The sequence below is a fragment of the Ursus americanus genome, chromosome 20 (genome assembly GCF_024610735.1).
Source record: "Ursus americanus isolate L20-20 chromosome 20, mUrsAme1.1.p, whole genome shotgun sequence".
NCBI lineage: Eukaryota > Metazoa > Chordata > Mammalia > Carnivora > Ursidae > Ursus > Ursus americanus.
Genome location: NC_142146.1, coordinates 24,014,104 through 24,031,750, shown reverse-complemented (window position 1 = coordinate 24,031,750; position 17,647 = coordinate 24,014,104). Strand labels below are relative to the sequence as shown.

The 17,647-nt window shown below is 37.7% G+C and overlaps 1 protein-coding gene across 2 annotated transcripts in view; it reads left to right on the top strand.

The window, feature by feature from the left end:
- Nucleotides 1-17,647, top strand: part of KCNH8 (potassium voltage-gated channel subfamily H member 8) — a 360,902-nt gene that overhangs the window by 215,421 nt on the left and 127,834 nt on the right. For both annotated transcript variants that reach the window (XM_045791943.2, XM_087870334.1), the window contains exon 5: nucleotides 761-1,001. In XM_045791943.2, coding sequence (XP_045647899.1) covers nucleotides 761-1,001 — 241 coding nt within the window. The remainder of the gene's footprint in view (nucleotides 1-760; nucleotides 1,002-17,647) is intronic.

The following is a 17,647-nucleotide window of genomic DNA, read 5'->3' as shown; positions in this document are numbered from 1 at the left end:
ACTCCAGCTATTCTTCTGCATTTAATCAGCTGCACAGTGAACACTGCCTTTCTCCTCCTATGACTTCAATAACTCTTAAGTAACCGCTTCTTACTTTGCCATCTTTACAAGGGCTAGCTAGTGTCAGGATGAATCCATGCCAATCAAGGGTATGAGATGTGGGTTCCCAACCTGAAACTTCATCAACAACCACAGCGCAAAACCCAAGTAGTTAGCACAACCTGGTTATATTTTGGAAGAAATGTAAATAGCTATTAACCATAGAACATTGATTATATATCTCTATATCCTTTTTGGGAAGAAAAACGGTAACTTTGCTATTATTAGAAGAATTCCAGGTCAAATATACCCGTTAGATAAGGACTATCATCTCAGAACTACAAGTATATGGAATGGCCCCATGACAATAGAAATATAAATGTATCTTTGTGTTTCCAGTGTGTGTAATCCTTGCAACTGTGGATGTGTACAGGTGACATTTTAGGTAATGATCTTTTTGTTCTTAATGAACAAAGTCTAGATTATTCACTTAACATTCATGACTAAATTCTGCATATTCCTATTACTTACAACAAAGATCTCTGCTCAGTTTTAGTCTGTACAGCTCTACTTTTTGCATCACCAACTTCTAAAAGTCGTTTGTAAAATGCATGGGCACTGTGTGTATGAGTGACCCTCCTCACAGAAGTGTGGTTGACGCTGTGTGATCCTTGCTTCTAACGTTGTGTCTCCCTTCTCTCCTTTTTGTCTTTATCCACAGAATGTTTTTGTAGATAAACCAGCATTTCCGGAGTATAAAGTTTCTGATGCAAAAAAGTCCAAATTCATACTTTTGCATTTTAGCACTTTCAAAGCTGGCTGGGACTGGCTTATTCTGTTGGCGACGTTCTATGTTGCCGTGACCGTACCTTACAACGTTTGCTTTATTGGCAACGATGACCTGTCCACGACTCGGAGCACAACAGTCAGTGACATTGCAGTGGAGATTCTTTTTATTATAGGTAAGAACCAACGGCTGCTTTCCTAGAGGATTTGCATAGAGGAAGTAAGTGTGTTCCAGATTTTTCTGACATGAATTTGAACAAAGATCCATTTGCATGGGCATGACTAAGCCTCTGATGCAAATTCTGGAAAAGCACATATTTGGATTTCTGAAAATTGCCTCTTCCAGCTTTCTCACTGTTCCTTTAGCCAAATAGATCTAAACCCATGTTTTGTGTTTCTATCCTTGTTTTGTCAAAAATAGGCTAAAAAAGACTTAATGGCTATTTTGTTGGTACTCTCATATCCATCATGATCTTAATCGCACAGGGTCAGAGATGGGGCTTGGCAAGAACCCATCAGTGGTCTGATAATGGTCCAGTCTTGGGCATGATTCTCATACCCTTCCATGCCTTTCTGGCATTTTGGTGGCTGTTGCCATAGGTGGCCTGGTTGCAGAATGAAGGATTACATAAGGCTTCCAGTCAATCAGGAGAAGCAGGGAGTATCTGATTTTAACTTAAAAAGAGGTCCCAAGGGATGCTTGCTAAGAATATTTATCTCTAGAATATTGGGAACCTCAGCTGAAGCTGTCTGTGCTCCACTCTTATAAGCCTCTTCCTATTTCCCTGTCCCTTAAGTCTTCATCTGTTCAGACCAAAGCCTAGCTCTTTCTTGTTCATTCTAAGACAAATCCTATATCTCCATTAAGGCTTAGATTGACTCCCTGTAGAGGTAGGAGTGTGTGTGTGTGTGTGTGTGTGTGTGTGTGTGTGTGTGTGTGTGTTAGATTCACAGGAAATTGCAAAGGTAGTAGAGAAGTGTCCCTTGTCCCTTTCATCCATCCCTGTGGAATTCTTGACCATCATTGGTAACCTGATACCTGCTTCTTTACATGGTCATGGTGATAGAGGGCAACATCCTTCTTGTAAAGATGAAAAAATGTTTGGAAAATGTTTTTGAAAGGTAAGTGAACAAAGAAATGAGAAATGGATCTTAAAAGTTCAGAGAAAGAAAATAAATGAGGCAGATCCAACCCTCATTTCAGTGGTGATGGTACTTTTTTTCTCCGTGGAGCGGTAAAGCTTCGGGGCCAGAGTGAGTTCTCCAACTGAATGTTAGCACATTTTCTCTGGATGAGTTTGTATGCTCTTGGTGTGGCTTTGGCACCACCATTACCATTGCATTTACTGGGAACCCCCCTCAAAGCTGTTAGGACCCCTGCTCCCACCCCAAAAGTGGTGGCTGTAGTATGGGTAGACCACTAGATGGCAATGTTGTCTACTTGGGTAGCTTGGCAAGGCTGCAAAGTCAAGGAAATAGATCTTTAATTTTTTTTTTTAACTTAAATCATTCTTCATTGGAAAGGTGTAACCATAGTAAAGCGATATAAGATCACTGTTAAATGGCAAATAACAGCATTCCAGCTAGTGAACAAATTGGGTGTATCCGTACGCCAGTCCACTGTGGTTTTATATCCTTTTACTTTGCTAACCTTCATGTCTTCTACCCACTGATGACACACACAAATATTAGCCCTCTAAAAAGACTTCCTGTGACCCGTTCAAAGTTCTCAAGAACTTGAACAGTCACTCAACATGTCTATTATGCCTGAGTGTCTGCCTAACAAATATTTCATATCATTATTATTATTATTGTTTACAATTCTGTCATGCAGACACAGTTGTATCTTGAACTTCCTACTCTTCCTTGCTCCTAGATATTTGAAATTCTAAGGGCTTACAAGCCACTTCTGTACTATATGCTCACTGGCCAATGATGACATGTTTCGCTCAGAACTGACACTTATGAGAAAGATATTTTATACAATTTTGGGGGGTTGAGTTGGTTGGTTGGTTGGCTTTTTTTTTTTTTAAGGCTGCTTTCTTCTACTAAACCAAGGAGTCTGGCTTGCCCCCTGCCGGTTCCCCCTAAATCTTCTGTGTTGTGACTGACATTTCTGCTATGCTGGGCCAGCCACATGTTCCTCTAGTTAGGCAATACCCATTCCTCACTAGCAGCATGACAAAGAAATGGAAATTCACTCCTGTTTTTATGCAGTTTACCTTCTACAAAGATTACTTTAGAATTTTGAGATTTTGGCTGCCAACAGCTTCAGAGTGATCCAGCCTGGAATCCCTTCTTGACTGACATATTTTCATAAGCAGTAAAAACTTGACTGCTCTTTGCTATGGCTGCCTTCCTGCTCTTTTTCTTTTAAATGAGTTTAAATGTATCTACAATTTGTTTTAACAGATTTGGGGAAAGAGTTGAGAATTTCTCTTAAGTATGTTTCCCAGAACCTTTATTCTATGAAATATTTTACAAAGGTGACCTAAAAATGATCAATGAGAAATCAATCAAAATAATAGGAATAGAGTGCATAGCCTGTAATACTGTATTTTTACAATACTAATAAGGCAGTGCTGGTACCATTTAGTAGTTATTAAGTTGGTATGTGTGGCAAAATCTATATGTATATTTAGCGTGTTTCTTTTCTATTTATAGAATAGTGTTGTTAAATTGGCATCTTATAATCAACTGGGTCAGAACTGTTAAAAAGTAGTTTAAAAAGAGGTTTGGGAAGGAAAGGCTTTTGTATAGCAGAACGTGACGCTTTCAAAACATTTTCTTATTTGAACCACTCTATAGAAATGTAAGGTAATGTGATTATTTTCTAAATGAGAAAAATTAAGTATTCCATGAAAAAAGAATATATAGTAAAAATGAAACTTGGAAGATAATATATCTCCTTTGGTGATTCAAAATGTGCATTAGCTTTATAAACCCTCTGAGAAATTCAATGTTAAAGAAATGTTTAACTGTGATTAATCCAGCACCTTCTAATGTTATTTTTACCTCCGAACTCATTCCTCTCCGGGCCACTAAGTACAATTCTTTTGGGAAGACTGACTTAAAAATATTCTTCCCTGATAAATTCACTATAAAGTATCTGAATGTTATTATGCTAGTCAAACTATACATACGAATGGTGAGCTTGAATCTCTCCTAACTACTCTCTTCATCTTAAAATAGATTGTTTCATAAACCACATTAATTCTTTAGGATCAATAGGGCACAAGGTTTAACCGTAAGTTACAAAGTGGTTATAAAATAACTTTTAGTTTGAAAATCATCATGTATAATTTAGCTGCTGACTCAAAGCCTTACAGAAACCTAAAATGAGAAGTGACCTACTAGTGATTTATCTAATCCAGTCTTTCTTACTTTATGTAAAGGTGGGAAACTGAGCCCTAGTGATATGCCCAAGGCCCTATAACTAATTGGTGGTACACGCAGGTCTCCTGGTTATTGGATCAGGTTTCTTAAGGGTTTATAACCAATACGATTCCATTTTCTCCGAAAAATTCTACTCAACTTGCTTTCTTTTATTTATAGCAATGAGGCAGAAAATGAGAGAAAGTGCCAACTTCCTTCTCTTTCTTCCATGAATGCAGAAATTAATAGTTTTAATCTTTGAAAGCTTGGTGGCAAAAACTGGTATGCCCATAGGTCCAATAACTACTTACCCCATTTCCTTATCAGAAACCCAAAGAGCCCAATTTTGTGCAGGCAACAGTACCCTGGACCCATGGAATGAATTATGAGAATTCCAAGCCGGTGGTAATTCCAGTCCCCTTAGCCAGTTTCAGGTGTAGGGGTAAGTATGTGACCAGTCCTATCCAGTAGGATATATAGAGATTGTTTCTATGGAATCTTTTGGAAATTATTTTTTCCTCTGAAAAAAGAAGAGAGACATATGGGGGGAAATATTTGTGTCCCTATTCCTTTCTTTCCCCTTAGGATGTGTGGATGGAAGGGTATGATGTATTGTAATTACTACAGCCATCTTTAATCACGAGGAGAGACATAAGAGAGAGGGTGTGGACTCCTGGTTTGGTGATATAACAATGCTCCTATTATTGGGGCAACTGTTAATTGGATATTTTGTTATTGATAGCTACATCATTCTAAAATTTTTTAAAAACCACTGCTCTGTCATCTGTGACCCCTTGCAAGGAACCATTTGAGAGGTTCAATGATAAATCCTTTCCAGAGGAACAGAACACACTTTCTTCTGTCATTCCACTGTGAGCCTATCTTAAAATCACAGGCTGTGCCCTAAAGCTGTAACTCTGACTTGGTTTCTCTAAGAATCCTTAGAAAGCTAAAGGTCAAAGGAAACATGGTATGCATTTGTACTTTCTGTTTACTCTCTATTCCCCTTAGTCATAAAAGAACAGTTGAGAGTCATGTGGGATAAATGACAGTCATACATTATGTAGACCGTACTGGCCAGGACTGAACATCTAGCCTCCTTACTACCGACTACGCACCACCAGTGTTCCCCAGTTATTATGACAACCCAAACACCTCATACATATTCAAAAGGTATTTTTTCCTCAATGTTATGTTTTTAAGGTTATACTTTGTGCTGATTTAGGTAGTTCTATTTCACTGGTTCTCAGTGGGAACCATTTTAGAAATATGTAGGTTTGACTTTAATTCATTAATCAGCACTACTAATCATTCGATGTTTAATGCTTTTTTTTTTTTTTTACTTACTCACAAATGATTTACTTATCTACAATTTACTTATCTACAAATGATTTTACCCCAGCTAATGAATAGAACTCTACACATAGTTTGTCTTAGGAGCATATATTTATATTTTCATTTCTGGTTATTTCATTTTTTTCTCCTTCTTAATGCTCTATTAATTAATGCTTCTATTCACTCACATGTCACCAAATTTTGCTATCTCAGAATCTTTCTTTCTTCCTCTCATTTAATTATTATTATAACCTTGTGACATCATTAAAACAGGTATATCTGTTTATACATAGGAAGGAAAAGAGAGAAAACATAAGCAGTTTATCCAAGATCCAGCTGATTACTGACCAAGCTTGGACTAAAATCCTAAACCTGCTTGTAAAATGGATAGTAGCATTATTGTGAGGATTTAGTGAGGTTATTGTATTAAGAAATAAATTTACTCACTGTTTAATCAGTACTGATAAGTATTGTCAATAATGTCACCAAGCCTCTGTCTCTTCAGTTTGTTTAATATCCACTATTTTTCAGAAAACAAGCACTCTTTAATACAAACTGAAAGTTCGGCTAATCATGGGAATAAGGTAGACCAGAACATTCCACATCCCTTAGCTTTCAAGAACACGAGTGTCTGGGGACTCATTTACCACTTAAAGGTTCTAAGGCTTTTATAGCTACTTCGACAGATTTGCTTAGCATCCTTTTAGAAAAGCTGAGAGAAGGTCTCTTACATCTGCCCAAGTCAAGGCATCCTTTATTTGGCATGCACTGAAAGGACCACAAATAATATTAGAGGCCATCATTCCAGGTGCATCTCCCAACCATTCTTCCATCAGCACTTGTAGGAACAAGGAAAAAAACAAAACAAAACTGATCTTCATTTCAGCTCCCCGTCCTTTCGCCTGCCGTGCTCTGATGAGGCCTGAAAGGCACTAGCTGGGCTTCCAGTAACAGTCGAGAAGGAAGTCATTAGCTAAAGGCTTAATCACTAGCTTTAGAGTATTGGAGACTTCTCTCTGTTCAACAAATTCATAATTTTACTGGATCTGTGTTCCAATTCTTCTCTTTTGAAAGATTATTTATTTGAGAGAGAGAGAGATCGAGCAGGGGGAAGGGCAGAAGGAGAGGGAGAGGGAGAGGGAGAGGGAGAGGGAGAGAGAATCTTTTGAGCAGACTCCACACCTGAGCTCGGATCCCAAAGGCAGGGGCTCCATCTCATGACCCAAAAATCACAACCTGAGCTGAAACCAAGAGTTGGATACCCAACTGATTGTGCCACGCAGGTACCCCTGTGTCCAGTTTCTACTGATATTTGTAGACACATGATTGTTTTATAAAACTTCTTCCCAAATCCTGTCTTTATTGTGCATAATCTTTATTGATATGCCTTTTCCCATTTAATGTGGAACTGAAGAGTAATGTTCTTATACCATTCAACTGTAGTTTGTTACTCTCCAATAGAAATTCAAGCCTCAAAAGAAATACTTTAATTCTTGGGGCGCCTGGGGGGCTCATTCGGGTAAGTGTCTGCCTTTGGCTCAGGTTATGATCCCAGGCTCCTGGGATTGAGCAGCCCATCAGGCTCCCTGTTGAGCAGGGAGTCTGCTGCTCCCTCTCCCTCTGCCTCTCTCCCAGGCTTGTGGGCTCTCTCTCTCAACTAAATAAATAAAATCTTAAAAAAAAAAAAAAAAAAGAAATACTTTAATTCTTTCAGCGTTCTTGCATGTCTTTTTCTGTTAGGATAAAATATATAAATCTCAGTGGAACCTCAAAGACTATAGACATTTTATTGCTATTTTATTGCACAAGCAAAGTCAAACTTAGTCATTTTCCTGAAAATTGCAAACAAAGATATGTCATTTTCCCATTTAGTCAGATGACTAATAATAAAGATACAGACTTGATTACTGAAGGGAAAGATTTCTAACAATAATTAAGGTTGAAATTTCATGGTGATGAGGAAATTCAAATAAATCTTAGCACCAAATGCTTTGGGCATCTTGGTATTCCCAGACTACATATTTAGAAGGCTTAAGTTAGCATTCATTTGTCTCTTAGTATTTGAGCCCCTCCCTCCTTTTACTCTCTCCTCCCATCTGCCCCATTCTTCCTCTCCTGCCCTCATCTACATTCTTTCTCCTGTTCTCCCTCTTCCTTTCGATGGAAACCTACACAGCCATATACCCCTATATCTGCACCCCCACATCCCTACCCTTCACATTGATCTTGGATTGAGTAATAGGGTCTCTAAATAAGCAGAACTCAAGATGGCATTCATAGCCATAGCTTAGATTTGAGCCACTTGGGCATTTTTAGGTATTTCTGTCTCAGGTGGGCGTTTTTAACCCAATTACAAGAATATCCCTTCTATATATTTCCAGATAATACATTTGGAGTATTAAATAAGTGGAATGTGCTATATTGAACACTAACCATTGACTAGACATGAATCAGTACCCACTTGGCTACTGACCAGCTATTTTCTGGTGAATAAATTTAAACCTGAGGTTACAGCAATAATTAAACAATAACAACAACCAAAAAAATCCCAGAAAACTACTCAGCCACTTCAGATTCCCACAGAAGTGTAACATACCCAGTGTCTTATCTCAAAAGTGAAGAGATTTTGTTTGTCAGAAAGCCTTGGGGAAAAAAAAGAGTGCATTGAACAGTAAGGCACTATTTTCATTTTTGTTTTTAAGGGCCCCCAAATAGGTTGAGTTAAAAGTACCTACTCAAGGAAAGACTAATTGCATTTATTTTTGCAAATAAACTGTCAGTTTCATTGTTGCTTCTTTAGGCTTTTCAGAATAAATGAACCTAAAAATTTCTTGAGGAGTAGTTCATCTTTTATGTATGGATGGTTGCATCATTTTAGGATTGAATTATATGGAAAGGTTTTTAAAGTTCATGTAAAATGGGCACATGGGTAGGTAGTTTTTCAACCATGGCACTATTGACATGTAGACCATGTTAATTACATAAATTTTAAAATAGAAACAGTGGAGAAAACAAAGGGTCGTCAGTCACAGCCACCCCAGCACCAGTGTTGTTTCCATATTCAATCTTTCTGGTTGTTGTTTTCCCTGCTTATTTTCATGTGGTTGTGATTTTTATGTAAGTATTTCTCTGTTTTATAAGTGTTTATAAACATTTAATAGTCGCATAATATTCCATTCCATAAATGAACTATTCTGTTTACTTAACCATGTCTTAATTGTTACACATTTAAGATGATTTTTTTTTGCTACTTAAAAAATTATAATGAACATCTCTGTGAAAAATATATTTATTCACTAACTAAACAAATATATATTGAATGCTTATGGTTTGACATGCAGTGTTTTAGTTGGTAGAGATAGAATAGCAAAACAAACTGAGATCCTTGCCTTTACAGGATTTGTATTACAATAGAGATAAACAGGAATAAAAACAAATAAATAAAATGTATAAGATGTCAGATAGTAGTGAGTTGGATGGAGAATAGTAAAGCAGAGAAGGGAAAAGAAATGGGTTGCAATCCCAAATGAAGTGGGCAGGGATGTGAATTAAGAATATGACATTTAAATAAAGACAGAGGAAAGCAAGGAAACAATCAACTGTGTGTCTCAATGAAGGATATTCCAAGTAAAGAAAACATCATATGAGTTTAGAATTATTTTAAGGGGTGGAATTATTAGGCCAAAGAATATTAACATATACACCTTATAACATATTTTCACAGTTTCATTTTTAATCACATTATCCTCAGAGCATTTATTAGTCAGTAAAGCTCTAGTTGAAATGCAAATGCTAATATTTTTTATAGTAATTATAGGCGCATGTCACTTTCTAAATTTGTTTTACTACTAAACAGTCATTTCATTTAATGGAGTAATTCAGATAAAATAGTGTTATTAATATTGCATCATCGTTATTTCTTTCTTTCTATTTTTTTCCTTAGGAGATTAGATATATATGGAAAATAGAATTGTATTTGCCTGACAAATACAAAACTTATTGCGTGATATACCTGAATCCATTATGTTTATATCTGAAATGTTTGTGAGATGGTAGATTTGGAGGAAAATTGTCTTAGCGCACGTCTGAGAATGATGCTGCCCTGTGACTTACATACTACTGTAAATAGACTATGAGAAGGAGCATGTGCTCATAAAATATGAAACAATAGTGCTTGTTTTGAACAGGGCAAGGAAATTAAAAATGGAATATTACTAAATTTAGAAATCCAGAGGAAAATTGTGAGTTCTTGATTTAGAAACTTATTGCAGACTACCAAGGGATTTTTTTTCCATTTGCCTCTTACCAAACATGAACTCTGCTATGTCATTCTCTCCTTTTTCCCCCTTTCTCAAGTACGTTTCCTTACAGTATGAAAAAAATCATATTCTCTAAGTAAAAATGACATTATTTATATGATTTATATTTCCCATTTCAACCTATGCATTTTGCATTTGCCAATTAGATTTTTTTTTAAAGATTTTATTTATTTATTTATTCGACAGAGATAGAGACAGCCAGCGAGAGAGGGAACACAAGCAGGGGGAGTGGGAGAGGAAGAAGCAGGCCCATAGCATAGGAGCCTGATGTGGGGCTCGATCCCATAACACCGGTATCACTCCCTGAGCCGAAGGCAGACGCTTAACCGCTGTGCCACCCAGGCGCCCCCAATTAGATTATTTTTAATCTCCTCTAATTATGCCAATAGTTTTAAGATAAAGAAATACATAAATAATTTTTAAAGCAAGTATATATTGAATATATTGAGAAGTTGTTTAAATATTATATTTCGTTTTTTAAAATATTTATTTATAGAGATGGAGGAGGGGAAGAGGGAAAAAGAATCTCAAGCAGACTCCATACTGAGCGTGGAGCCTTATGCAGGGATTGATTCCACAACCCTGAGGTCATGAGCTGAGCCAAAATCAAGAGTTGATGCTTAACCCATTGAGCCACCCAGGCACCCTTTTAAATATTTTAGATAACAGAAAACATTATGGTCACCTGGGCCTAGATGCAATTCATTATGTATTGTTTAATTCATTAAATTTTTGTTGAGGACCAATATGATGTCACTCAAATGATTGTGCACGACAGTTCCTCAACATAGTTTAGAATACCCTTCATGGTCTAGACTCTTATCTTTTTATCTACCGTCACTTTCTCCTTTTTCCTGTGGCTCCAGCCATACTGGACCACCAGCAGTTCTTCAATGGTGCCATTCCTTGCATACTTTGTATTTTTATATCTTTCATAGTTGCTACTCTCAGAAAAAAAAGGAGGACAAGACATCTCCTTAGCTCTTCTTTATCCAATAAAATTCTCCTTATCCTTGAAGTAGCATCTTTGGTCTCTTCTACAAGATCACCTTTTCAACTCTTCTTACCCCTATCATCAGTAGTCTAGGTTAGGTTTCTTTCATGCATCATTTAAATGCTTTCCCTCCCCCACTTTTCAGCCCTATATCATAATTGTCTGTTTCTTCTCCAATCCACACATATACCATAAACAAACTATGAGCTCCCAGAGGACATGGACTGGATAATAATATATTTATTTCTCTAGTTTCTCCAGCTAATACATATCTGACCCATAGTAAGCAGTAGATTAATGTTTACTTACTACCATAGTGCAGACAAACAAAATAGGAAGTGTGGCTCATTGAGTTGGGCAATAGCCTTCTTTTCCAAAGTCAGGCTCCATGGCTTTTTCATGTGGTCTGACAGACGGCTGTTCTTTATTTTTAAACAGTATAGTTCACTTTTTTTTAAAAGATTTTATTTATTTATTTGAGAGAGAGGCAGAGAGAGAGCATGAACAGGGGGGAGGAGGGGCCAGAGGCAGAAGCAGACTCCCCGCTGAGCAGGGAGCCCGATTTGGGGGTCAATCCCAGGCTCGATCCCAGGACCCCAGGATCATGACTTGAGCTGAAGGCAGATACTTAACTGACTGAACCACCCAGGTGCCCCAGTATAGCTCACTTTAGAGTAACTAATCCTTAACAAGTCAGTGCCAATAAGCAAACAGCAGGTAGCTTGAGAAATCCCACAGGTTGTGGTACCCTGCCTGCCTTTTGCAAACATACCAAGAGCTTCTCAAGGCCCTGCAAATGGTTCACTAGGGTGAGTATGAGATGAGCTCAGCAATTCAAAAAGCTAGGTATTAGATGCCATCCATGTCTGGCAGAAGAGAGACCTATAGATGTGCATAGAAGCAAGGAGATGCTAATCTCAACTTGGCTGGACATCCTACCCACCAGAAAATTAGAAATCTTTCTTAGAATTAACTACTAAGAATTATTTAAAGGCAACCTTGACATAAAACTGATTCCATACTTTGGGTGATGAAAAGTGTATTGAAGAAATAGAAGGTGTTCTCCTTATATTTGAGAAGCTTATATAATGATTGGGAAAATTTGCCGAAGTGTGAAAAACTTTTAGCAGACAGTGAAAGAGCAGTGGCAGTCTTGCTCCAGGTTGTGTAGATGATTCCATGACTGCAGGAAAGACATCTCTGCTGTATTTTGAAATAGATGTAAAACTGGTCAGTATTAGTCATGGAATGTGAAACTGTGATCAGAGAAGTTGATAGGAAAGTGGGGTGAGAGACCATGGGGGCTGAACATCTGGAATGAGGATGAACTTACTCAGGTGGCAACAAGAAATAAGCTGTGCTTGTGGTTATTCATCCATTTCTTCTACCTAAGCCTGGCCTTACAAGCAAAATGAAATTTGCTGCTGGACTGGAATGTTTCAAAAAACCCAACACAAATAGGGCCATTGAACAAAGACCATCCTCTCAGAAGCAGAGCAGAGCATGAAGACACGGGATTCCTGGGGCTGATTGATGGTGCAGTAAATTGATGTTGCATGTTTGAAAGGGAGCATGACTGGGAATTCACTATGATAGTAATAAGATAGTCATCACCTTTTCCTAAACTACTCACCTCTTCCCTTCTTGGATTTTCCCATGTCCGTGAATAACATACGGCTTTTCACAGATTCCTCCCTCTCCCTTAATCCCCCAGTAAAATCAAGCTCAAAGTCCTGTGTGGTCCACTCCTAACCATCTATTGGTACACTGTCTCTTCTTATTCTTCACCTTAACTACTTCAGTTCCAGTCACCATCAGTTCTGACTGGACTACCATCCCCCCCTGACTAACTTTCTTCCTTGCCTACACTCCTAGGATCTATTTACTATGCTAGAGTCAGGTTTTTGTTGTTGTTGTTTTAATATAATGTATATCAGATCATGTCATCTCACTGCTTGAAAAACCCTTCAATCACTTCCTAGTCTTTTTTTTTTTTTGAGAGAGAGAAAGTGAGAGGATGCACGAGGAGCAGAGAGGAGCAGAGCGAGAGGGAGAGAGAGAATCTTAAGCAGTCTCCATGCCCAGCACGGAGCCCAGTGTGGGGCTCGATCTCACCACCCTGAGATCATGAGCTGAGCCAAAATAAGAGTTGGTCAATTAACTGGCTGAGCCACCCAGATGCATCCCTATTCTTTAACTTTAAATAAATGCATAGTTGCAGCCCCTATCCTTTTTCTCCTTTGCTTTGATAACTCTTATTCATCCCTCAGGACAGCTCACTTGTGATCTCCTACCTGTCTGTCCAATCTTCACCTTCTAAGTCTTCATCTTCCAAGTTAGCTATTCCTTTTTGAGTATAGCTATTCCTCCAGAGCACTCGTCACATAACTTTATAATTTCCTGTTTATTTACTTATATCCCCTACTGAATTACAATTTCTTTGAATGCATTAAAGGAGTATTAGTATTCTTTGTACTCCCCAAATCCAGCCAATACATGTACATATTAGGTGATCCATAAATATTGGCTGAGTAAATAAATGAGAGGCAATAATTATTAGTTCCATTACTTAAATAGAAATAGAACTTAGAAAAGGTAAAAAGACAAAACAAAAACAACTTTTCAAAGTAGACACAGCTACTAAGTGCAAGGACTGAAATTAGAACCCAGTTTTTTTTTTAAAGCCATTTTTTAAAAGCCATTGTTCATGCGTCACCTGGGTGGCTCAGCCAGTTGAGCCTTGGACTGTTGGTTTCAGCTTGGGTCATGATCTCAGGGTCATGAGATTGAGTCTCACATGGGGCTCCGTGCTCTGTAGGGAGTACACTTGAAGTTCTCTCTCTCCCTCTGCCCCTCCCCCCAAACAAATGAATAAATCTTTTAAAAAATAAATAAAAACCAGTATTCATCCCAAAGAATCATGACATAGTATCATATCATCACATTTAACCAAACTAAGAAGATAATTTTAAAGAATAAAATACAAAAAGTACACATATTTTAAATTTACTAATGCTGTGCCCATAGCATGATTATTATTGCAGTTTTCATGGAAATCAGTAATTTTGGTGGTATTCCTTTGGAGAACTTCAAAACCATTTTATTTACACTGGAAAATCCAAAAAGTATAATAATGAAGCATGAGAGACTATGGACTCTAAGAAAACAAACTGCGGGCTTCAGAGGGGAGGGGGGTCGGGGAATGGGATAGGCTGGTGATGGGTAGTAAGGAGGGCACGTATTGCATGGTGCACTGGGTGTTATACGCAACTAATGAATCATCGAACTTTACATCAAAAACCAGGGATGTACTGTACGGTGACTAACATAATATAATAAAAAAATATTTTATTTTTTAAAAAATCAATGAAAGACAAAAAAAAAAAAGAAAGTGTGGAAAAACTTGAATAATCTGGAATGGCTCAAAAGTCTAGAATACTGAACAAGAAGCAATTCTTCTCATTCATCTTTTTGGGAGACCAATAGTGAACAAAGAGGGAATGTCTAATATTCACAACTCTTAAAAAAACGTGAAGACCTAATAAGGTCATTCCAGGGATGTAGAGCAAGACAAGGCATGAGAATATACAACCATAGAAGTAGATGGGAAAAGGTAGATGGAATGTTTCTTGCTGTGCATGAGTTGATGATAGAAGTAGAATAAACTACAGGGAAGTTAACAGCTTAGCAGACAGCAAAGATACTATTTTTCATAGACTGGGAACAACAGATGCTAGTGGAAGAGAGGCCAATGAGGAGGGGAGGTTTCATATTTATGGTGCTGAAACATGTTACTTCCACATAGTGCACTTCAGCATCAGGATCCATCTGGTGGTGTGCATTTGCACATGTGCGTGCACACACACAGACACACATTTTTAAGGTTCCTAATCAGGACATTGGGTGGATTTGTGCACATGTTTTGGGGAGATGAGGAGGGATGGTCAATTTCAGGTCATCTGGATGTCTCTTGAAAGATCTATTAATCCAAGGATGGTTGTAGCAATAAAAAGAGCTTTTCTTTTTATGGGACTTATTTATGCTAAAACCTCATTCATTCTTTACTTGAAATTCAAAGTTCAGTGGTTGTCCTGTGCTAAATCTGTCAAGTTTATACGGGGTGACCTCAGTGGATCATGCTAATGCCTTGGCTTTGAGCAAGCAACACCAGGAGGCTGAACACCCAGGAGCTGTTGCAGGAAGGGTTTACGTTGAATTGATGCTGACCAATTTTTAGCTGAAGGTTGTAAAAGAAAAACTACTGCTTAGGAGTGTTACTATTCTTAGAAGAGGTTGGAGAATTAGGTGGGTCCCTTGCTCATAAACACAAGAGGTCACATTTTGATTGGACTGTCAAGACCAGCTACCAAACACTATTTCATGGGAAATGTTAAATTACTAAGTTAATGCAAGGATGAGAACAGTGGCCTTAGCTTTGTGTATTAGTTAGGTTCAATAAGCTTTTGTAACAAGAGCTGCAATAATAATTCAGTGGCTTATGAGATGTAGAAAACTATTTCTCACTTAATGTTCTTGGGAGTGTATTGAAGGCTGGTAGAGAGAAGACGAGGAAGGTGGTTCTCTCACGTAGTCGTTTAAGAACTGAGACTGACAGTGGCTTTACCATCTTGAGGGGGTTGCTTTAAGTTCACTCTGTTCTCCATTCCAAGCAGCAGAAACAGAAAGCAAAGAGTGCGGAAAGGCAAATACGCATAATTTTAGGTGCAAAATGTAAAATCTGCATACAATACTTCCACCACAAGAGCCTCACATGTGACAAAACTAGTGGCAAAGGGGGTGAGAATTGTCTTCCAGATGCTAGTGCTAGTCTGTTACTCTGGATAAAAAGGAATATGAATTTTGGTGAACAGCTATCTTTTGCTATTATATTTTGCATGATAGACTACAGTTGCATTACAGGGCTTTTAGACTGAGAGAGAGAGAGAGAGAGAGAGAGAGAGAGAAGGAAAACAAGGTACTATTTTAAATATTAAAGGCAATTTCCCCCATCATTCAGCTTAAAGACAAGATGAGGTTAGGTGTGAGATAGGTCTTATTTCCTTTGCTTCTCCCATACAGTGGGGATTTTATTGATTTGAAGGTGATTTTAGTATTTCGAAGAAGTTACAACGTGACCACTGGATGTGGGGCAGCTGCTTCATCTGCTCCTTAACTTAAGATGCCACAATCTCTTTTAATGGTGAAGAGAAAGGTGATATAGTGGACTTGATGAGAGATGATGGGTTAGAATGACATACTTTCTGGGTGGCTAAAACTCTTTTAGGTATAATTTGGACTGTATGTGAATTACTCTTTACTCACTGACTTCCCAACCTAATACCAACATAATATGCGGATCTTCTGCGTGCAAAATAAATAAATATGCTCTTTCTCCACATTCATTTATTAAGAGCTTTGCTCTCACATATTTTGAAAGCATTTTGAATCTTGTGTATTATAAGACACCAAGCCAGTTCTTCCCAAGTGGTGAGGCATATAGATAAGCAAATGTAAATAATTCACATGCTCATTAAAAGTACTGCCTAAAGGAAAAGAAGAATACTGAACAGTTACAGAGGGTGATATTTGATCAGATCAGCCCCCATCCTGGACATCTTTATTAAGATAATACAAATGAATCTTTATCAGAGATATATTTTCATAACAGATTGAAAATCCAAACTGACCATATGCATAAAAAGTCTGATAACAAGTGAAATATACAGAATGCATGGTCGATAGCAATCTTGAAGCACACTGAGAAACAGTTATGTTGGATCTCTCAAATAGCAAAGGAGACATTACTGCTTGTACTTAAAATACGTATTCAGAGTAGCATCAGTACTGATGACCATTCAAATGCTAAAGAAGCAAACAGCATTAGCTTGAGTATAGAATTCATCAAAACCACCCCAAGTCAAGTGACATACTAGTGACAGCCAAATACCGCATTTGGAGTACTCACTTGTATGAGTAATGGCTCAGAAAACAACTTCTTGGAATAAAACCCTAGACCTCTAGTTTGTGGCAATGTTCAATCCTGAGTAAACTGAATTTTGTAGCACTTTCTGACTCTAGCCTGACAAAGACAATGTGGTTTTATCCATATTGCTAGAAAAACAGCAGTAAATCTATCTTAGTGTAATAAAAAGTTAATTTGAGGACAAGACCTTTCCAGAGTACATGAGTAGGTGCTTTTTTTTTTTAATTTTATATATTTATTTGACAGAGAGAGACAGTGAGAGAGGGAACACAAGCAGGGGGAGTGGGACAGAGAGAAACAGGCTTCCCGCTGAGCAGGGAGCCCGATGGGGGCTTGATCCCAGATCCCAGAATGCTGGGATCATGATCTGAGCTCAGGTCATGATCCCTGAGCTGAAGGCGGACGCTTAACGCCTGAGCCACCCAGGCGCCCCTGAGCAGGTGATTTTTAACAAACAGATGTGTCTTTGTAAACTTTTAGTCATTCATCTTTACATCAATAACCACTGCCCTATAAATAGAAAATATGTAGAAATAAGTAATTAAGATATATAGAAAATATAATAAGTAGAAAGACATAGAATTGGTAAGTTTGAGAGTTATGTTTTGCTCTCTGTAGAATATCACTGAGAACACTATATTTTATTTATATAAACAGATACAGAAGCACCAGACATTAAATTTTATTTGTATAAACAGATACAGGAACAGTTTCTTCCCTAGCCTCCAGAAATATCCTAAAATAAGTTTAAAGGATAAAGTTTGTAAGAACTAAAAAAACCCCCAACTTTTAATGTGAAATACAAACAAACAAAAA